The 23,418-nt window shown below is 44.5% G+C and overlaps 1 protein-coding gene across 11 annotated transcripts in view; it reads left to right on the forward strand.

The window, feature by feature from the left end:
• The window catches only part of SMARCD3 (SWI/SNF related BAF chromatin remodeling complex subunit D3), a 111,650-nt gene extending 96,849 nt beyond the window's left edge, over positions 1–14,801 (forward strand). For all 11 annotated transcript variants that reach the window (XM_074842696.1, XM_074842714.1, XM_074842723.1 and 8 more), the window contains 4 exons: positions 4,688–4,823; positions 6,963–7,085; positions 10,595–10,696; positions 10,795–14,801. In XM_074842696.1, the coding sequence (XP_074698797.1) occupies positions 4,688–4,823; positions 6,963–7,085; positions 10,595–10,696; positions 10,795–10,848 (415 nt within the window). In that variant the 3' untranslated portion in view covers positions 10,849–14,801. The remainder of the gene's footprint in view (positions 1–4,687; positions 4,824–6,962; positions 7,086–10,594; positions 10,697–10,794) is intronic.
• The last annotated feature ends 8,617 nt before the right edge of the window (positions 14,802–23,418 follow it).

Below are 23,418 nucleotides of genomic sequence, written 5' to 3' on the forward strand. Positions count from 1 at the left end.
TACAGGCCCTCTGCCCTGCCCCTCTGTGTTCAGTTTTTAAGAGTGAATGTACTGAAACAGTTTTGCAACTGCTTGTCATGGTCTAACCCCAGCCAGTAACTAAGCACCACACAGCCGCTCACTCACTGACCCACAGCGGGATGGGGGAAGAGAATCGGAAAGGTAAAAGGGAGAAAATTTGTGGGTTGAGGTAAAGACAGTTTAATAATTGAAATAAAATACTAATAGTAATAATAGTAGTAGTAGTAATAATAATAATAATAACAACAACCTATAATGAAAAGGAAAATAACAGAGAGAAATAAAACCCAAGAAAGACAAGTGATGCAAATGAAAACAATTGCTCACAACCAACCGACTGATGCTCAGCAAGTCCCAGTTTATTGCTGAGCATGACGTCCTATGGTGTGGGATATCCCTTGGGTCGGTTGGGGTCAGCTGTCCCAGCTGTGTCCCCTCCCAGCTTCTTGTGCAGTCCCAGCCTGCTCGCTGGTGGGGTGGGGTGAGGAGCAGAAAAGGCCTTGACTCTGTTAAGCACTGCTCAGTGAGAACTAAAACATCCCTGAGTTATCAACACTGTTTCCAGCACAAATCCAAAACATACCACCATACTGGATACTATGAAGAAAGTTAACTCTATCCCAGCCAAAACCAGCACACTGCTACAGGGAATTTTTCACCCCTAGTGATTTTAAATAAATGTGTTTTTAATTCAGATAAATCCTCAGGCCTGTCATTTACAATAAGGTCAACTAGATCACAATTATTCATTCTAGTTTTGGAGTATGTGCACAGAGACTAAAATCTGAAGTATACTAAGCTTGTTCTAGAAATAATAGCATTTTAGAAGCACTCTTCAGACACAAACCACCTCCCCCTTTTGAAAAAGAAAACAAAAAATGCAGTGGGATTGAAGTGGAAGTGAAATAGAGATGAACAGGAAGCCTCTAATCTTGGTAAATATTTCAAATATTAGGTAGACTGAAAGGGAATGCAGAATACAATTAAAAAATACAGAGTGTATAATAGTTTCTGATTTCTGCGATACCAAATGTACCAGATTTAAAACTGGTAGAAGTCAAATCTTCTTACCTGAGCTCAAGCTGGATCTGGAGGTTTTCTTGAGTTGCACTTCTTTTTGTAGCTGACACACCTAAAATCAGAGGTATAAAGAGAAACATCTGTGGGATTTCTCATTTCTGCAAAGCAGCAAGCCATCTCCCACAATATTAGCATTACACAAGTAGACTAGAAAACATAGCTCTCCAATATTCTCCTATTGCAAATAGATTAGTTCTTGATTTCCTCCTTTTGACTACCATCATGATTTAAAAAAAAAAAAAAAGAGTTCCTTATACTGAGTCAATTGCCAATGTGGCAGTGAGTTTCTGTTGCCTCTCATCCTACCGTTGGGCACCCCAAAGAGGAGGCTGGCTCTGCCTTTTCTTCACCATCCCCTATGGCAGTTGCACTCACCAACAGCATCTCCCTTTCCCCTTCTCTTCTTGAGGCTGGACAAACGGGGCTCCTGCAGCTTCTCCTGGCAGGCCTGTGCTCCAGCCCCCCGACATCCTGGTGGTCCTCTGCGGGCCTCACTCCAGAATGTCCCGTCTTTGTGGTCCGGTGCCCACAAGTCCATACGCAGCTTCACAAGCGTGGCGTAGCAAGAACAGCCTCTTTCCTTGACTTGAGGGCAACGCTTCTGCTAATCCAGCCCGTTTTGCAGCTGACCTTTGTCACGGCTGGCTTACCTCACAGACTCATTCTCCACTTGTTGTCCATGAGGACCCCCAGCTCCTCTCCTGCAAAACTGCTTTCCACCCAGTTGATGCCCACCCGTGCCACTGCAGGGCGTCATTCTGCCCCAGGAGCGGGACTCTCTGTTTGCCTTTGATGAACTCTACAACGTTGAGCTGCCATCCTGTTTCTGCAGCCTGTCAAGGTCCCTCTGAACAGCCGTGCTGCCCTGGCTCTGACGTTGGCTCGGGGACCTGGGAGGCGTGAGGACAGGACTTACCAGGAGAAACAGGGGCAAAGACAGCACCGGGTGCCTCGGCCTTCTCCATGGCTTTTGACATGAGCAGCAGAACCAGACCCAGACCCGGGTTTTCTGTAGTCTTCCTTCTGCTGCTGATTCATTAGCAGAAGGCCACAGCATCACAGAATCCCAGAATGGTAGAGGTTGGAAGTGACCTCTGGAGATCATCTGGTCAAAAGCCCTCGCCGGCTCAAGCAGAGCCACCTGTAGCCAGTTGGCCAGGAATGTGTCCAGACGGCTTGTGAATATCTCCAATGTGGGAGACTCCACAACCTCTCTGAGAAACCTGTGCCAGTGTTTCGTCACCTTTAAAGTAAAAAAGTGTTTCCTGGTGGTCAGACAGAGCCTCCTGTGTTTCAGCTTTCACCCATTGCCTCTTGTCCTGACACTGGGTACCACTGAAAAGATCCTAGCTCCATCTTCTTTAAACCCTCCCTTCAGGTACTGATAAGTTCCCTCCACCTCCTCACCAAGCCTGTTCTCTAGGCTGAACAGTCCCAGATCTCTCAGCCTTTTCTCATGTGTGTGGTGCTCCAGTGCCTTAATCATCTTCGTGGACCTCTGTGGAACTCTCTCCAGTAGCTCCATATCTCTCTTGTACTGGGAAACTCAGCACTGAACATGGTACTCCAGTGCGGCCTCACCAGTGCTGAGGGTAGGGAAGGATCACCTCAATCCACCTGCTTGGAACACTCCTACTGCAAATCCATCCATGGAAATTCTTCTGTTCCCCTACGTCTAACAAGCTCAATTAGATCATGAGCCAATTTTTTTATAACCTACAGCAGATGCACACAACCTAGACATTTCAAAAATAGTGTTCTAAAGTCAGCATTTTTATATTACGAGTGACAATGACTAGAAGATCTATTGGTCTGAAAAACTGTTTTCTCGCTAAGAAACTTTAGCCTAAAGGTAAAGTAAATGTTAAATCTAAACCCCAACAAATTAAATATAAATTTAGGATAGGACAAGCCAAAGAATAATACTGATATTTGTTACTGATAATACTTGTTAAAGATGAAAAAGTAAGATTCTTTGAAATATATAGGAAGTAGGAAGTCTACTGTTGAAACTGAGAAATTAATAAGGCTTAAAAAAACTGTCCTTGGAAGATAATCAGCTGCTTAAAGTCAGATAAGAAAAGAGATTCTTTTAATCAATGTTAACTTTAGAGATTAGGGAAGGTCCCATACCTGTGCAGTATGGGATTTGGAGGGCAGGTGGAAAGAGTCTGAAAAACTTTTTCACACGAAGGTATCAAATAGAAATAAATTTAACACACACTAAATGAGGAGTTGTAAATGGTTTTTAATGCAGGACTGTCATTAAATTGCCTAACTACCAACTGCTGTACCTTTGTACTCGGCACTGGCGAGGCCGCACCTCAAATACTGTGTTCGGTTTTGGGCCCCTCACTACAAGAAAGACACTGAGGTGCTGGAGCGTGTCCAGAGAAAAGCAATGAACCCAGTGAAGAGTCTAGAGGACAAGTCTTGTGAGGACCAGCTGAGGGAACTGGGGTCGTTTAGTCTGGAGAAAAGGAAGCTGAGCCACCTCGTGGCTCTCTACAACTACCTGAAAGGACGTTGTAGTGAGGTGGGGGTCGGCCTCTTCTACCAAGTAACACGTGATAGGACAAGAAGAAACAGCCTCAAGTTGCACCAGGGATGGTTTAGATTGGATATTAGGAAAAATTCCTTCACTGAAAGGATTATCAAGCACTGGAACAGGCTGCCCAGGGAAGGGGTTGAGTCACCATCTGTGGAGGTATTTAAAAGACGTGTAGACGTGGCACTTAGAGACATGGTTTAGTGGTGGACTTGGCAGTGTTAGGTTAATGGTTGGACTCAATGATCTTAAGGGTCTTTTGCAGCCTAAATGATTCTATGATTCTATACAATGTGTTATCTATTACTGAAATCTTCCTCAGTACCAGAGGGGTTATAGTTAATGAGATGCCAAAAAGATACCAGGACCAATCCTGGATATTGGAAGCCAATTGGTACCAACTGTGGTACAGAATGGCATTAACAGACATGATGTATTGGGGAAGAGTCAATATATCTTCTGTAACGGGAGGGCACGACTGGCTATATTCTTTGAAGAATTAAGCAGGCAACTTTACAGACAAAGTGGTGGTCTCCAAGTTCACTGCTACCTCTGAAGAAGTAGCTGGGAATCATTACAATGCTGCATAGCTGCCAAAACAATTACAATGCTAGGAATTATTAGAGAAGGAACCAAGAACCAAATAACATGTCGTATGTGCTCACATCCAGAATGGTAGTGTACAGTTCTACTCACCCTATCTCAAAAAAGATGCAGTCGAGCAGGTATTTACCACTGGGGACTGCTTTGGAGGCCAGGTCTCAGGAAGGTGTTAGACAGTTTAATGAAGACTATGTCCATTAGTAACTATTAAAGTTGACGGTGTGTACAAAAGCTCCAGCTCAAAAGTTTCTGAATTCTGCTGATGGAAGATGAGGGGATATGCTAGGATATACAAATATATAAAGATACCCTGTTCTTAAATTCTTCTCACAGCACCTGCAACAGGCTTTATTAAAGAGTGTATTCTGGGCTGGAAGGATATTTATTCTGATTCATTATGGCAGTTCTCATGTTCTTCTGTTATACTCTCCATAGTGTTGACCCCAACGATCAGAAGAAGACGGCTTGTTATGACATAGATGTAGAAGTTGAAGACCCATTAAAGGGACAGATGAGTAGTTTTCTTCTCTCAACAGCTAACCAACAGGAGATTACAGCATTGGACAACAAGGTACTAGCCCAGGAGTAAAGTATGACACAGCATATATACTCATTGTGTACCTTCATGTGGGTTTGGTGTCACACATCAAAGACATTAATTGTGAGACAGGGACTTCTCAATTAGGAATGAATCAGCCACATGCAATGGGAATACAAAGGGCGGAGTGGCATTCCCGCTCAGGATTTGATCCAGGGCCTGACACAGTTGTTGAGGTGATAGAAGCAGAGTTTCATAGGTAGTATCATGATTCCCCTGGCATTTAAGAGTCATCTGAACTGTTTTACTATAACTTCTTATTGAGAGGTCATGGTGTCTTGCTAAGTTGCTGTAAAACAAAGCTCAGAGAATCTCATACTCCAGATGTGTTTTGTGCAGGCACGGTTGCAGAACAGCTCTCTGCAGTAGGTGCAAATATGGATGAAATATGGCAGAAAAATCACTTGAAGCAGTTTGGCCGACTTGTTTTTGGTGTTCAAATAACAGTATCTGTCTTACAGCAGTGGGGAGCTCTGCAGGCTCTATTCGGGGTTCATGTCATGGGGACTGTTAGCCAGCTTTTGGCACATGTGTAAATGGCTGATTTGGCTTGGTAAGGATTAAATAAAAGTGGCTTCTCAGAGCAAGGGAAGAAGAGGTGTGACACTGTGGACCAGAGATTATTTATGTGACATACAGTCAGGCCCAGTTTCTGTTTGTTTACCTCTAATACAAACAAGTATGTTAAACTCTGGTCTTCATGTGATTTTAAAGGGGTTTGGACACTATCAGTCCTATGGATTCTGGTCACTGTTGCAGCATCTTTTGGTTTATGGCTCTTGAGAAAGGTCGTTTTCAGCAGGGCAGGTGCTCAGCCAGTTGCTTCCCAGCCTATATAGGCTTGCATGCAGCATGCACGGGATTATTCTGTTTCCAGCCCAGCTCACCTTTTCTCATGTCTGTATCACCTCTTTTTTGAGCATTTGCTACAGCAGAGGGCAAACTGCGATTGGTGAAGTTACTGAAGTCACTTCTGGGTGAACAGCCATCGACTGCTGCATTGTTATCAGCTGTACCATGTGTTGCTGTGCTGCCACAGAGTCCTCTAGTGGAAACTCGGTGCATGTCAGCAGATTTGTCTCCAGCAGGGCTACATCATTTTCCCAAATACCAAATGATTTTAAGTTGACAGCAGCTCCCTTCAGTTAACATACCACATAGTTGTGCCTACACTAGTGGCCTTGATGGCATAGCCAGATCAGGGAAGGATTATTTTCTCCCATGTCCCTGGCCACATTAGCTGTTCTGGCAAAACAGATGTATCCATCAAATTAAACAAGATAGGTTTACATTCTCAAACCAGAATTTTAGAGGAACCGGGTAGCAAAAGTTTACTTTTCTGTGTGTATGCACAAATGATTCATTAACTATCCTCCCACTAATGGTACTTGATTTTGTTGTTCAAGATGATTATGTAACGTTGACTTCTCTTTGGAGTCTTCATTCTTCCCTAATGGTTAATGCTCATTTCTTTCATAATATTTCTGAAGATATGGCTCACTTTCTGTAAACCTTCCATACTCCTGATTTCTCATTGTTCACACTCATTTTTGCAGCCATTGTGACTTTAATAGGCTTTCTTGTAAGAAAAAGTCTAGAAGTCATGGCTGTGATGTGAGTTCATTTAACATGGACTTGATCAGGCAATCACTAGAAATTTTAAGGATCACAGCAGGGTATTGAGGATACGATGATGAGTAACCAGGGGAATAGCTGCTTTCTTGCATTGGGCGCTGTTTAAAGACATATTTATAAAGCACCTTTCCTGAAAAATCCCAGACTTGGCAGAAGGACTGATTATACACAGGAAATGATTACATTGTGCAGTGACATGACTTAGCCCTTCAATATTGTATATAGCATGCCATCCAGCAGTTCGATGCAGGAAGTGAAGAATCCTGTACATACTTGTATTGCAGAAGTACAAGTGAAACCGAAAGGTAATTGCAGGATTGTTTGAAAGGAAAAAGCCATGGAAACCTGCACAGGTCTGTGGTGTAGAATTGTCACCTTTGTACATTACAAGAAGTATGAAGATGCTAACGGGGCTGACCTCAGGGCACTGGAGCATGGGAGGAATTAAGTAACATCTGCTTTGTTTTTTTCTGTCAGATTCATGAGACAATCGAATCCATAAATCAGTTAAAAATACAACGTGATTTCATGCTGAGTTTCTCCAAAGATCCCAAAGGATACATCCAAGACCTTCTCCGGTCCCAAAGTAGGGATCTTAAGGTGAGCTAAGGTTTGAAGAAGAATGAATAGTGAAACCAGAATGTAAGAATTTTAGCTAAATGTATATAGAGTGTATAGCTAAAACATCCAGGATGGAAAATTGGTGGAAGACAGACAATGAGTGGAATACTGCAATCCCAGAGCAGACAGTGTGTAGAAAGGACAGCTGAGGCTGTATGCCACTTGGAATACAGTGGTGCTTAATGGGGGTGGTAGGTGAATTTGTGGTAAGATCAAAGTGCAGGGCTGTGTTGGTGTAGTCTCTAAAATTAAAGCTATATAAAATTCATCAGGAGTATCCTGTACTACAATAAAACAATTAGGGTGTTTTGTTAGTTCAGCATTTAATCTTATTTAAGAAATAAGCAGATTAAATATCAGCTGCCTTTGAGTTTAGCTTTGAGATACCCAAGAAATGGAATGTAAAGTTCAGTTTTTTGCCAGCAAAAATGAGTAATTTGTTCCTCATAAAGTTTCACACTTTGTGTCTTTAACTCAGATGCCTCAAAACCAGTTGTATTAATAATTATTTTAATAAAATAATTGTGTCTTTCAGATATAAATGTCTAGTTTGTTAGTCAATAGTCTTCAAACAATCTACTGTTAAGATTATGATTATTATTATTTATATTGTATTCAAAAGGGGACAAGCATCTGAAAGAATGTTTAAATAAAGCAGCCTTTAGCTTGACAATCTTACAAATGAAGGTGTTGTGGAGCTTCTCTAACTGCATATATAGAACAGTTGTTCAGTGTTCTCCCTGACTGACAACCAGTCACATAATGTTCTGCCCTGCCAGCATCAGAATTGTGATTGCACAATATTACTCTGCAAAAGATGCTAATAGTCTTATATTTACCCTTGATTTTATGATGCCAGAGATTTAGTCATCACAATTTTATTTTTTTAGAGAATGATAGAATGGTTTGGGTTGGAAGGGACTAGGGCTCACCTAGTTCCAACCCCCCTGCCACGGGCAGGGACACCTTCCACTAGCCCAGGTTGCCCAAAGCCTCGTCCAACCTGGCCTTGAACACTGCCAGGGAGGGGGCAGCCACAGCTTCTCTCGGCAACCTGTGCCAGTGTCTCACCACCCTCATATAAGTCTTCCTTATATCTAATCTAAACCTACCATCTTTTAGTCTAGAAACATTGCCCCTTGTCCTGTCACTACCGGCCTTGGTAAAAAGTCTCTCTCCATCTTTCCTGTAGCCCCCTTTAAGTACTGAAAGGCTGCAGTAAGGTCTCCCTGGAGCCTTCTCTTCTCCAAGCTGAAAAACTCGAAATCTCTTATCTTCATAGGAGAGGTGTTCCAGCCCTCTGACCATTTTCGTGGCTTCCTCTGGACCTGCTCCAAAAGGGACATGTCTGTCTATATACTGTGGACCCGAGCTGGACACAGTACTCCAGGTGGGGCCTCACAAGAGCAGAGTAGAGGGGCACAATCCCCTCCCTCGACCTGCTGGCCATGCTGCTTTGCATGCAGCCCAGGATACGATTGGCTTTCTGGGCTGCAAGTGCACACTGCTGACTCATCTAATTTTTTGTCACTGGTAGCCCCAAATCCTTCTCTGCAGGGCTGCTCTCAATCCATTCATCCTTCTGTCTGTACTGATACTGAGGATTGCCCTGAGCCAGGTGATGACATCAGTTGCTCTTCCATCATCCACCACTGCGGTCGCTCCATCATAGAAGTACACTAGATTAGTCATGCGCAATAAGTTGCATCAGGGAAGGTTTAGACTGGCTATTAGGAAGTATTTCTTTCCAGAAGGGGTTGTTGGGCGTTGGAATGGGCTGCCCAGGGCAGGGGTGGAGTCCCCATCCCTGGAGGGGTTTCAGAGTCAGGTTGGCCCAGCGCTGAGGGATCTGGTGGAGTTGAGAACGGTCAGTGTGAGGTTAATGGTTGGACTGGATGATCTTCAAGGTCTTTTCCAACTGAGATCATTCTGTGATTCTGTGATTCTGTAATTTGCCTTTGGTGAAGCCATGTTGTCTGTCTCTAATCACCTCCCTGCCTTCCATATGTTCTGACATGTTTTCCAGGAGGATCTGTTTCATAATCTTACTGGGCACAGAGGTGAGGCTGACTGATCCCAGAGTCCTCCTTTCTACCCTTTTTAAAAATGGGTGTGATTTTTCCCTTTTTCCAGTCACTGGGGACTTTGCCTGGCTGCCTTGACTTTTCAAATATGTTGGAGAGTGGCTTAATGACTACATCAGCCAGTTCACTCGGGACCCTGGCATGCATTTTGTCAGGTCCCATGGACTTGTGTATGTTCAGGTTCCTCAGATGCTCTCAGACCTGATCTTCTCCTACAATGGGAGTGACTTCTTGCACCCTTGAGGTTTAGGGGTCTGAGAGATGTGGGAAGAGAGATTACCATTGAAAACGGAGGCAGAAAACTTTGTTGATTAACTTAGCCTTCTCCATATTGGTTGTCACCAGCTCTCCTGTCTAATTTACTGAGGAGGAGTACGTTTTCTTTAATCTTCTTTTCTGGCCAACGTACCTGTAAAAGTTCTTCTTATTATTCTTTGCATCCCTTGCCAAATTCAGCTCTAGCTGTGCCTTGGCTTTCCTGAGCCCATCCCTACAGCATCCTTATATCCTTCCCAGGATACCTGTCCCTAGTTCCACTGCCTGTGCATTTCCTTGTTACACTTTAGTTTGACCAGGACATCCTTACTGATCCATGCTGGCCTCCTGCCTTCCTTGTCCAGTTTCTTACACATGGGAATTTAGGGCTCTTTCACACTAAGAAAAATGTCCTTAAAGAGCTGCAAGCTCCGTTCAGCTCCTTTGTCCCTAAGGGCAGTTTTCCAGGTGGTCCCATCCACTAATTCCTTAAACAACTTACTGGTTTTTCAAATCTTGCTTTCTTGGCAGTTGTGTAGAGACTGAAAAATCAGCACAGGACTTCGGCCATTTTGGAATTACTAGGGTTTTCTGTTCCTCGCATTTCAAAAGAGTTATTTTTCGTTAATGCTTTCCCCATCAGAACTTTCCTTGAAATCAAGGTCAGATACGCTTTGAGATAAGGGCAACACTGGTATAGAGTTGTGCTTCAATCTAATGTGAATACCTTAACCATTTCAAGCTGTTACCCTGTGTATGGGTAACTGCTGAGGTTCTTTGGATACATAGGCTAATAAAATATACAGTGCCAGGGTACTTTTCCTGGGCACTGGAACTAAACTGTCCATGTTGTTAAATCATTGGAGATCGTGGTACTTATCCTGGGCAACTACTAGTGTCTAGAATTATTCCTTGGTACAGTTGAGGAGCAGAGGTTAGGAGCTGTTCACGGTGAACAGTTTGTATGTGACCATCTTGTTTTGGTACTAAGCACACATGCCACTCATTGTCCATTCGCCTTGGGCTTAGAGAACAGTCCTGAACATTTTTAATGTAGTAATGTAGATAAATTTTGACTCTAGGTAAATCTGAATGCTTCTCTACGTGGTATAAGAGCTATAGTGAAAAATGTTTTAATCTTTGTCACAGGTGATGACTGATGTAGTTGGAAACCCAGAGGAAGAACGCAGAGCTGAATTTTATCACGAGCCATGGTCTCAAGAGGCTGTGAGCAGATATTTCTACTGCAAGGTATGAAGGAATTATCCACACTGCTGGCTTATAAATGAATCTTTCTGCCACTGAACAATTGAATCTGCTGAACTGTACAGTTTCTCTTTTTCTTTCAGATCCAGCAGCGCCGGCAGGAACTGGAACAATCTCTGGGAGTGCGCAATACATAAGTACTGCTCACAAGGTCCCATTGGCATCATGATCACCAAACCAGTGGACTTTTCAGTGTTACTTAGCTCACTGTTACACATGGACCTGCTTCCTGACTGGATGAGAATGTACCATCAACACACCAGTCAGAACACCAGCTTTAGAGTGACCCTTGAAAATCTTGCCCATGGGGGGTGTCTCAAACCATTCCAGGCCAGAGACAGCACCATACAAGTGTCAGTGTTAAAGAAGATTAAAGGTTCATTCATCAACGTGCATCATTAAGTTTTAGTGGAAAGTTCCGACACTACACAGCAAATCCTAATGGGCTATGCATAGAATCATGGGTGGCATCGATGGGGGAGGTTGAGATAGGTGTTATAAGAGACTACAGATTTAGAGAAATAAATGCAGTTCTCATCCTATGTTACCTAAGAGTCTCAAATAGTAACTTCTCTGGAATTAGACAAGATAGTCTTTCTTATAGCTGTGGAATGCTTTTTATTCCTGAATAGAGTTTTTATTCCAGCTGGAGCAGTGCAAGAAGCCATCTCACCATGTGAAAGAACAAACTAGGAGGATTTTCATTCCTGGAATGAAGAGCCCCTCTGGAAGAAAGCAGTATAGTCAGGACACCTCTTCTGCAAACTCTGATACTTCCTCTTTCCCTTGCCCCTGCAGTGAAAGGTAGACTGAATGATGTATCTCTAGATGGGTATGATCAATGTGCTGTACTGAGAGGAAGAGAATTATCCCTGGGATAAGAGCTTCTTAGGCATCCTTAATATCAGTGGTGTTAGCAAAGCTGAGGTTGAAGCAAGAAAAGAGGCGTTCGCAAGAAAAGAAAACTTAATGGTGCTTTGCTGATACCTGCCTTGAACACAGTAGATATTAACAATAAGCATATATGTAAAATATGAGATTTCTTAAATGTTTCTCTGTGTACCAGCAGGGATCAGCCCTGCAAAGAACTTTCCTAATTGTTAAGTTGGTACAGAATCCAAGAAGCTTAACTTCATGCAATGTGGCAGTTTACTGCAAGATGTTAACAGTCCTTGGACTGGTCTCACATTTTGATCATAGGTGAATTGCCTCTTACTAGGAATTATTTAGTTCCCCCATACATGATACGTACTGGTTATATAGGATGCTGTTGAGTTATAAAGCACTATCAATCAGCCTTAAATAGCACAGAGAACATATCCCTAGGAAACCATCTTCTTTGTAAATGTTTGACAAATTCAGACTATGGGAATTTATATCCTATTTACTTGGAAGCAGGGACATCTTCATTAAATCCTTCCCCCCCTCATTTTTGGTAGTGCATAGATTAGTTTGTAATTAATGGCCCAATATGACTTCTAGTCCAAAAAGCAGCTGCCAAAGTATAACTTTCTGTCCAGATTATATGGCACTCAAAATCCTCCTCTAGGTTACTCCTTTTCATCTCCTTTCTTTCACTATCTTGGAAAGAGAATCAAATTCACATGTGGTACGGGAGGCAGCTCTTGTGAATAATGCATTTTGCTGTAGTATTGTCCTTTTCTCCTCTGCTATCTTTGCCAATTTCTTTCTTAGTTGAACTTAAAAGTTTCTTCTGTCCAGTCACAAAAGAGATAGTCTTCTCTTCCACCCCTTTATTTAATACCTCTGCTTTCACATTAATAGTGCCATGGCTTTTACTCTGTCCGTTGTGTTCGGAGGTGTCTTGGAAAATTTACATTTGATTGCAGTCATACGATGGCAGTACCATCATGCAAAACCACTGGTATGAGAAAAAGCATAGCTGTACCTCTTTGCCTGAGGCCTTTTACGGGGAATGGCTTTGTTTGGAACTTTTTTTTTTTTGTTAAAACCTCTTTTTACAGTAAAACGTGACGTCCTGCAGTCTTAAACTGAGTATAGTGAGGGGCTGTGAGGCTGCCAGACAGTGAATGACTTGAAATTGTATTTACTTTAGGACTCCACTAATTGGACTACAAGCAAGCATTATGAAGGAAAACAGTGGGGGTCATCTGCTACTGTGCTTCCATATTTATTACGCTGCTGTGTCAGTTGTGTGCATGCTGTCCAGTGTATAAAACTCTTTTCTGTGTGTGGTAAACAGAGCAGCTACATTCAGGGGATGCATTCAGTCTCCAGGAATAAGAAATGCAGAGAAAGATACGCAAGGATGTGAGAAGGGCATGGGACTAGGATAGATGCCTGCAGGATGTCTGCCAGGGAATTCTGATTTTTTGAGAACTTTCCCATTAAAGTGGCAGATATTTGTACAGAGAAATTTCAGTCATGTGCCACAGCTGGCAACATAATGGAGTCCAGCCTGCTTTTAGAATCTCTCTGTAGAATTAGTTGGATGGATCTGTTTCCAAGTCTCTTCCAGTGCAAATTAGCAAAACTAATGTGATATTGCTGCCCAGTGTTCACAACAGCATCCCTGGAAGGTGAAGCTATGTTAAGCACCAATGGTATACTGAAGTGTGTCTGTACGTGCGCGTGAGTCAGCCACTGTAGATGGCACTGAAGATGGCAATCCAAAATCTCAATTCTTAGATCCCACAGTCCATATTCCTACTGTACATAAAAATAGTCACCAACAGTGAGTCTTAGGAACAGCTGTCAGGTGTCTTTCCTTTGGTTAAACTGGGGTTTGAGATTTTTATGCTTTTTTCCTATGTTCAGAAGCAGTTCAGGCCTTTTACTGAAGAGACACAGAGAGAATTTTTGTCCTCTATTCCAGGAGTACCACCAGGAGCTTGCTTGTTTGCAAAAAAGATAAATTGTATTTGAAGAGAAATAAGGAGCAATACTGGGAGGAACTGGACCAAATGCTGCTTGAGCATACAAAAATGAAAGGCAGTGGTACTGAACAGGCATGCAATTGTGGCAGATTGTGAATGATAAATTAATTTTAAGTTCAGGATGGTTGTCTTTTTGTGTGTATAAAAGATGACAAGAAGATGTTTTGGGGTCTTGCTGCCACAGGACAAAACACATCTGTGCATACTGCAAAAAAATATTCTGTGCATGGAAGTAGTTAATGTATAGATGATAATATAGGTGGTTAGAAAATATAGTATCCAACTAGGAAAGGGTTAAAACAGAATTCTGGAGTGCCAATAGATGGGAAATAATCTTGGAGCTGAAGTGTTGACATGGCAGGTTTAAAACACTCTTTTTAATCCTTTGTGCTCTTGGCCACAAGTCAGGACTCAGACCAAGTGTTTCTTAGAAATGAAAGGGAAAACAAATGTTTGATTATGGAATAGAGAGAATACAGCCAGTGGAAAAAGAAATAAAAAGATGGAGCAGAGTGCCACTGAAGTGCCAGTAAGACGTAGCACAGGATAACGTGCAGAGCACTGTTGGAAATAGCACAGTCCGTGTGAGGTGGTGTGTTTTTTGTGTGTGTGCGTGTGTGTGTGTGTGTATACATGTAGAGAGCACATGGGAGAGAGCCAGGCTCAACGTGCATGGAGCCTGGGAAACGGGCCCGCAGGACACAACCAAATGTTCTGCAAAGAACTTTGAGACACATTGCCAAAACATTTTCCACTGTTATCAACAGGGATTCAGTTGTTCGACTTAGCGGGGTTGGTAGTTGTAGTGCAGACAGTGTTTCAGCTGGCAGGTTTTTTACACCACATCGTTTAGAATTTATCCTGTGGAAGCTGAGTGAAAGTATTAGTGCGTATATCAATATTGGTACCTATCATAGGGCTCCTAATTTTGCCAAAATGCTAGTCAGGTATTGTTTGGGGTTTTTTGGCCTGTTTTTGTGTTGAGACCCCTTTTATGGCAGTGCAAAGAGATGAGGGGGAAGAGAAAGCTCTTTTTTCCTGAAGAAAGAGGTCTCCTTTCTGTAACTGCTCTGTTGTTTAATAGGATGTATCTGTTCTGCCAGATCCTGTATGATAAACACCTTTTTCAATCTCATTGAAGAAAGGAACTCCATTAAAAAAATATAACTGTGGGTTTGTGAGAGTGAGCAAATATGTGTATAAATGGGGGGGGGGGGGGGGAGAAAGAGAGAGAGAGAGAGAGAGAGAGGGGCTCCCTCTACTCTGTAGCCACCATATCTTCATTGTATGATGCCGAGTGATTCGTAGAAAAGCTTTTAACAATAAATACTTTGTTTCTTTGTATCTCTTGCACTAACCTTACGTGTCTTAACAAAGACCGGTACAGTTGGTTTCTTTCTGCTGATAAATGTTCTGAAGCTTTTGGATTTCTGTTCAGTTGTGCATGGACGTACGCACACAGACACACACACACGTTTCTTCGCTGGATTCCATCTTCAGCCATTTCCATACTAAGTAAGCGAGAAATCCTTCCCACTGGAGAGGTCTGGCTCCTCTCCAGGTCAGTTGCTTGGTCATTTTGGAGTACATTTATCATTATCACTGTTATTAGTTACAATCAACAAAAAAGTTGCAGCTGGGGGTAGAGTTTGGATGCTGAGAAGTGGTGTAGGAATTACACAATCGCCATCTAGCCCGTGGTAGGAATTACGCGGATGCTACCTCGGCAGGGCTTGTTCCTAGGTTCCACTTTTATAATAAAAGAATAAGAGTTCCTTCTTCTACTATGTTTAATATGTCATAGTAGTTGCAACTCAAGCTGGGTGCCTCTGAAAAGCAACCCCACCTGTTGGTTGGTACTGGATTTTATAGTCTCTATAGGTTGCTTGATTTCCTGATGGCATTTATGCTTATGAATCCTGTTCGTGGACCCTGGGGTCTTCTCTTCTGATTTGTTCCTGCAGCCTCCAGGCACCCTTTTTGTCTCTGTCTTGAGACATTTCCTTATTTTTTATTACAGAATATCCTGTAGTTAAAGTTTTACTTATACTTCTTTATCTACTGGTTACTTTGTCATAGATAAAAACAAAGGTTAAAGTACAATTCATGTGGCCTAAGGCTTCATTTACTGTAGTCACCAGTGCTAAGCTCTGGCACAAATTGGTCTCTCACTACAGAGGAGCCTGGAGAAAGCTGTGCAAATAGCTAGCAGCCTTCCAACAGAGGCACTATACAGCCAATAATATTAGAAACCTTTTTCAGGATGAGCAAGCTGCAGTGCACCAGCTCAGTGAAGAGAGGTTTGTTTCTGGGTTAAGGTTTCTTAGCCCAACAGACTGTCAAGTGAGAATGACATAAAGAAGTGAGGTGGTGAAGAGTAGAAAGAGAGAAGGGTGAAAGAGGCAAGGAAGACCTAGAATTACTTCAGCAACTCAGTGAAAGGGAAGGCAGAAGCAGTAACCTTTATCTGAGAAGAAAGCAAACAGACTTGAAAAAAAAAAAATTCCTAAATGTCTATATAAATATTCCACCTAGCGTGGGGAAAGTTCTGTTCGGAAGGTTTTCTAGGAAATCTCAGCAGCTGAGGTAAGTTAATTTTGCCTTTGAAAAAATGAGTCTCTGCACACTTTCTAACAGAGAAGGAAAAGCAAGTAGCAATAACAGCAGTCATCTTGCAGTGACAACAGTCCCATGTGTTTTATCCCCTTCCTTTTGAAGAAGCAATAGGCAGGCTGTTTTTCCAGGATTGTGAGAGGAGGAATGGAGATTTCTTTTTGTTTCCTGTTGCTTCTTGTTCCTCTCTTGTTCTGTCTGCTCCCCATCCCTATCCCATTCCCCATCACTATTTTGCTCTCGTTTTTTTCTTCATTTTAAAAAAAAAAAGTTCCCTGTGCCTTTTCTTTCACTCCCTCATACCTCTGTCTTATGTTGTGTCCCATTTTTGAGGCCATGGAAGTGACATCAGGAGTGACAGGTTGTCAGAAACAGGTCCTCCAGACCATCGCCTGTTTTTACCTTCTCCGTCTCTTCGTCCCAATCTGCATCTCTCCGTATTATTCAATCCCTCTCCCCTGTTCTCTGTCCTGCTTTTTCTCTCTCTCCATATGTCCCACTCCCTGTCCTCATCCTTATCCTTCCTTCTTCCTCTCCTTTTTCTGTCCTTTTGTCCTGCTCCCTATTTCTTCCTCCATCTCACTGTACTTTTCCCTGTACCTTTCTGTCTGTGCCCCTCAGTCCTTCTCACTCATCTCTCTTTACAACCCTCTGTCCTGGAGATGGAGGGTTTTTCCCTTTTTCCATCGCTCTCTGCTGCTGTCTTTCTCTCCCCTTCCCATCATTATCACCGTCCTTGTCTCCCTGTCTCTTTATCCCTCTGTTCTTGTGCTCTGCCACTGTCATGCTCACTGCCCCTTTTTTTCATTCTGTCCCAGTGTCTTGCTCCCTGACCCTCTTTCCCTGCTGTTGCTCTGTCCTTCACCTGCTGTTCCTCTCATGCTCCCTCTTCCTTTTTTATTCTCTGTTGCTGTGTCCTGCTCTGTCCCCTCATTTCTCACTGTAGCCCTCCCTGCCCCGTTCTTTTTTAATGCCTCTGTCATGCTGCCCATCCGAGGATTTTTCTTCACCTCCATCCTGCTCCCTGTCCTTATTTTTCTCTCTGTCCTGCTCCCACTGTCCTTCTGCCTCTCCTGTCCCTACTGCTTCTTTCTCCATCTCTGTCCTGCTCCTTTCTTATCGCCACTCGCTGTGCCTGTATTTTTTCTTGTTCCTGTCTTTCTCTCACTATCCCATTCCCTGCCTCATGCTTTCTTTGCTACACCCCTGCTGCCCAGCCAGCTGCCACTTTTCTCCTCTTACAGTGTCCTGTGTCCTGCTCCTCATTTTTGGCAGCCTACACTTCTGCCCAGCAGCCCATTGCTCCAGGAGCTGACTATCTGTTCCATGTCTCCGGAAACAACTGCAGAGGTGTCCCAGGGACAGGGAGAGCGTTGGGTTGCCCCAGCCACGGAGCAGACTCACTCCAGGCACTGATGTGCGTGACTGAATAAACACTCGCCGTCTCCTCTGCCATCCCGGCTGTTTTGTGCTTCCTTTGCCCCGGGCAAGGGGCTGTGAGGGAGCCCGGGGGAAGAGGTGGCACGCTGCGGGGGTTGGGCGATGCCCCCCGCCATGTTCCTGCTGGGCTCCAGCTGCGGGCCGGGGCTGGAGAAGCCCCAGGTCCAGGCAGTGAGGCTGATGGTGACAGCCCCTCCCTGTGAAGGGGTGGCTGCTGCCGGTGGGGCCGGGTACTACCCTGCCCTGGGTGGCCTCGAGAGGCCGGTGTGAGCTGGAAAAGACCTTGAAGATCATCTAGTCCAACCATTAACCTCACACTGACCGTTCTCAACTCCACCAGATCCCTCAGCGCTGGGTCAACCCGACTCTTCAACCCCTCCAAGGGATGGGGACTCCACCCCTGCCCTGGGCAGCCCATTCCAACGCCCAACAACCCCTTCTGGAAAGAAATGCTTCCTAATAGCCAGTCTAAACCTTCCCTGGTGCAGCTTGAGGCCATTCCCTCTTGTCCTATCACTTGTTCCTGGGTTCAAGAGACTCATCCCCAGGTCTCTGCACCCTCCTTTCAGGTAGCTGTAGAGGGCGATGAGGTCTCCCCTCAGCCTCCTCTTCTCCAGACTAAACCCCCCCAGTTCCCTCAGCCGCTCCTCGTACGACATGTGCTCCAGGTCCTTCACCAGCTTCGTTGCCCTTCTCTGGACACGCTCGAGTCATTCAATGTCCTTTTTGTAGTGAGGGGCCCAAAACCGAACCCAGTAATTGAGGTGCGGCCTCACCAGTGCCGAGTACAGGGGTAAGACCCCTTCCCTGTCCCTGCTGGCCAAAGGATGAGCGGAGCGCGCTCGCCGAGCGTCGCAGGGATGCGGCTGCGCTGAGGGAGGAGGTGAGCGGGGCCGCCCCATCGACTGGTGGGTCCCGGGGAAAGCCCCGAGGATGGCGGCAGGGTCCGTGTCGGGGAGGCTCGGAGGAAGCGGCGGGGGGGGACTGTGCCCTGTCGGAGCCGGAGGCGGGGGCTGCCCGGAGCCACGCTGAGGAGCGCTGGGCTGCGCTGAGGGCTCGGCGGAATTTCCGAGTGCGTCGGCACAGACGGGGGATAGTGTACCCGCGGGGCCAGCACGGAGGGAAAGCCGCCGGTAGCTGTAAGCCCGGGGCTTCCGGTCGGCCATGCTGGTTCCCGGGGCATGCCGGGAGCTGTAGTTTTTGAGGACATGGCTGCCGAGCAGCTGCACCGCTCTCGGGCGCGCACGGCATGGCGGAGCCCTCGCTACCGGCGCGGCCCGAAGCGGTAGTTTTGTCGCCGGTTTCCTGGGGGCTTCCGCCTGCTCCCCGAACAGCGGCGTGGCCGTGCCTCCAGCGCGCATGCGCCGTGGCGCACCGCCCGCCAGCCCAGGAGCGGTCCCGCCGCGCATGCGTGGTGGGGCGCGCGCCCTCACCGCTGCCCTCAGGCGAGCGCAGCGTGGCACCGTAGCGTCTCCGGTACCGGCGGTGCGATGCTGCGGTACCCGGGGGGTGCTGCCTCCCGGTAAGGAAACGCCGCCGCCCCAGGTGCGCGGTGTCGGGGGGGGCGCGCAAAGCGCGGGACGGCAGCGCCGGCACTGCTGTCCCTCGAGGGCGAAACCCTTGTCCCTCAAACGGGGTTTGTCACCCGAGGTGCAAAAGCCGATCTCGCACACAGCGCCGAGAAGTCAGTTTTATTCCATCGTGCTAGGGGGTAATTCCACAAAGCTGGCGCACCGCACAAAGGAGCTACAGCCTATTTATCCTATTACATGATTAGTAAAAACCTATCTGCGTTTACACTCATTGGTCTGTAATTACCATTCCACCTGGTATTGGTTAGTTATATTTAAATTAGCATCGCTTGCTGTGTAAATTAGCACGCGTGCTCCTTGCAAGTGTGGGGGGACAAGTTTTTTTGGTCTTTATTGAGACGGTGGTCGTGATCTCCCCCTGCTGCCTTTACTTCTCCCCTGGTTTCCACAGATTTTCCCAGACTTCATGCTTCTCGGGCAATCATTCAGCCTCTGGCACCTTCTGGGGCCAGACCCCTCTTATCAATCTTTTATCTCCTCTTCAATGGTGAAGGCATTAGCAAGGCCTGGATCCTATCAGGCTTACACAATAGATCCACAAAGTACCGGGTTTACCCAATGGAACTTGTGATTAGTGGTCCCTGTGTTTGATGAGAAACATTTGCACAGGCTGCAAGGCTTGCTGCCGTATGGCGGCTTGCTGAGTGCGATTCCTGGTGGTCAGGGAGGGCCAGGACCACCAGTGAGGCAAGCGAGCCCCTTTGGCAGGTGTGGGGGTGTCTCCTGGCTGCCCTGGGGGTGGTGGGATGGGTAGTGGCAAGCCCTCTTCTGTGGCAGGCAGCCCCACCTGAGAGCTGGTGGAAGGGAAGAAGGGAAGGATTTGGGTGCCTGGGTGCCTCCCCAACTCGCCAGAGCTCCCTTTTAGCCTCTCCCAGCCCTGTGCAGCTGCCCCCAGTTCCAGCATCTCCCCCGAAGCCTGTCCCATAGCTTCAGGCCACCCCCAAGCCCTGTTGTGACTGTGGCAAGCTGGCCCTCGATGCGTCTCCAGAAGCCCCTGTGGAAGGACAGGCTCCGGCCAGAGGCTGTCTATAGTCACAACGGTCACTGCTTCTTCTTTTCCATCTCCCAGAAGCTTCACTGAGGATGTGCTTGTCCATTCCTCCCCTGGGTGCGCTGTTGACTGCACCCACCTCAGGCTTGCATGGGTTGTCTCTGCCTGGCCTCGAGCTTCTCACAGCATGGGGTTGAAAAGGAACAGGCGGAGCACTTACTGGCTATGGACAGTGGACAGGAGCTGTGGTGGCTGAAGCTGGAGAGGCCAGAGAAAGACTAAAAAAAAAAAAAAAATTAAAAAAAAAAAAAATTGAAGGCTATCTGGCCGGCAGCCACCTCCTGCTGCAGGCAAGAGAGAGCCTGCCCCTCGGGGTGGGGAAGGATCCCTCTCTGTAGTCCGCAGCAGGCCAGCCCGCCAGCGTGCCCTGCAGGGTCCGCACGGGTCACCCAACGCGCGGTACGGCCGTGTGCTGCGGTCTCCTAAGAGCTGGGATGCCCCCATCTATTCCTTTAGGTGGAAGGCAGCCAAGTGACTGGAGTTACAGAAGAAGGGAAGGAGGAAGGGAGGAGAGAGAAACATCTGACCTGTCAAATTCTCCCGGCAGCGCCAAGAGCGAGAGCTGTGGTTAAGTCCCGGGCCCTTGGGGCCCTGTCATCCCTCTTGTGCGTCCTGGTCCCTTCCTGCCCCTCTCCTGGCCCCTCTCTTTTCCATGCTGCTGCTCATTTTTTTCATTTTTTGCTTCCCTATACCTCTTCTCTCTATTCTTCTCTCCTGCTCCCTCTTCCTTTCTTCTTCTAGTGCTCCCTTTTTCTCTGTGCTTTTGTCCTGCTACCTCTCCTGCCTTATTTTCTCATCCTCCATCTGTCCTTAGTGCCCTCACTTTTTAAATTCTCATTATACATCTTTTAGTTTGCTGTCCCTATTTTGCAGTTTTTCCTCTTTATTTCCCTAATGCTTATCTCTTTTAAATCTTTTTAAATTTCTTTCTATGCCTACTTTTATTCCCTTTGCTGTCTTTAATTAGTTCTTCTGTTGCATCACTTTTTAGTTCCTTTCTATGTCTTCATTTCAGTTCAGCTTTGCTACTTTTTAATTTTTTCTTATTTCCTTAACCTGCATTTGGTTTTATATCTTCTGTCTACTTTTATCCCATTTGCTGTCGTTGTCTACCTTTATTTTTTTTAATTATTTCATGTATTTCCTTTGCACCCTCACTTTTTAGATACTCTTTTTTACTCATATTTTTTTAATTTCCCTAATGCTCACTGGGTTTAAATTTTCTTTCTTTGCCTAATTTTATTCCATTTGCTATTTTTAAAAAATGATTTCTTGTATTTCCTTAGTGTTGTCAGTTTTTAAATTTTCGTCCTACATCTCTGTTCTAGTTCACTGTCCTTATGTCATAATTTTTTCCTTTATTTCCCTTCTACGTATTGCTTTTAAAATGTTCTTTCCATGCCTATCCTTTCTCCATTCAATGTCTTTTTAATTAGTTCTTGTCTTTCCTTAATGCCCTCTCTACATCTCCTTTTGTTCACTGTTGCTACTTTTTAATTTTTTCCCTATTTCCTTAATCACTGTTGCTTCTCAAATTTTCTGTCTACTTCTATCCCATTCACTGTCTTTATTTTTTAATTATTTATTCTCCTTCCCTAGTGTGGTTGCTTTTTAGATTTGTTTTCTTAGTCTTCATTTTAGTTTGCTGTGTCTATTTTTCGTTTTTCCTCCCCTCCTTTATTTCCCCAATCCCTGTCACTTTTAAAATTTTCTACATTCATCTTGTTCGCTGTCTTTATTTAGCTTGCTTTCTTTTTAAATTATTTTTCCTTCCTTAGTGCCCTTGCTTTTTAAATTTTCTTTCCACATCTGTTTTAGTTTGCTGTCCCTATTTTTCCCCTTTATTTTCCTATCCCCCTCACTTTTTAAATGCTCTTTCTATGCCTACTTTTATTCCCTTTGTGGTCTTTTTAAAGTTTTTTCTTCCTTCCTTAGTGCCTACGTCTGCCTTTTGTTATGCTGACTCTACTTTTTAGTTCTTTCCTCTCTTAATCCCTTGGCATCTAATGTTTTCTACTTCTATCTCCTTCTCCGTCTTTTTTAGGGTTTTTAGTGGCATCACTTTTAAAATATTTTTCTACATTTCCATTTTAGTTCACCATTGCTCTTTTTTATTTTTTTCCTCATTTCTTTAATCACCATTGCATTTAAAATGTTCTGTCTACTTTTACCCCATTTGCTGTCTTTGTCTTCCTTTATTTTCTAATTACTTCTTCTCTTTCCTTAGCACCCTTGATTTTTCAATATTCTGTGCATCTGTTTTAGTTTGCTGTCCCTATTTTTTAGTTTTTCCCTTTATTTCCCTAATCCCCCTTGCTTTTTATAAGTTTTTTCTATGCCTGCTTTTTTTCCTTCTCTGGCTTTTAAAAATTATTTCTTTTCTTGCTTTTTGCCATTGCTTTCCAGATTTTTTTTTTCTACATCTCCATTTCAGTTCGCCATCACTGCTTTTTGATTTTTTACTTATTTCCTTAATTTCCATTTCTTTAAAATTTTCTGCCTCCTTTTATCCCATTCACTGTCTTTATTTCACTATCTTTTCTTTTAATAATTTATTGGGTTTTCTCAGTGCTGTTGCTGTTGAAATTTGCTTTCTACATCTTTGTTTTAGTTTGCTGTCCCTCTTTCATAATTTTGTCCTTTATTTCCCTAATGCTTATCGCTTTTTGCGTGTTCTTTCTATGTGTACTTTTATTCCCTTTGCTGGTTTTTAATTATTTCTTCTCTTTCCTTGGCACCCTCACTTTTAAAATTTTCTTTATCTCTTCTAGTTTGCTGTCCCTAGTTTTTTAGTTTTTTCCCTTTATTTCCCTAAGCCCACTTGCTTTTAGAAGTTCTTTCTATGCCTGCTTTTTTCCCTTCAATGTCTTTATTTCTCATCTTTCCTTAGTGCCCTTGCTTTTCAGATTTTCTATGTCTGTGTTTTCATTTGCTATCAATATTGCTTAATTCTTTTGTCTCTTAATCCCTTGGCTTTTAAAATGTTGCTTCTATATATACTTTTAGTTTTTCTAGTTTGCTCTCTCTGTTTTTAGTTGTTTCCTGTCTGTCCTGTACCTCATCACTTTTTATATTTTCTTCCTATGCCTACCT

Source organism: Strix aluco, chromosome 1 (genome assembly GCF_031877795.1).
Source record: "Strix aluco isolate bStrAlu1 chromosome 1, bStrAlu1.hap1, whole genome shotgun sequence".
NCBI lineage: Eukaryota > Metazoa > Chordata > Aves > Strigiformes > Strigidae > Strix > Strix aluco.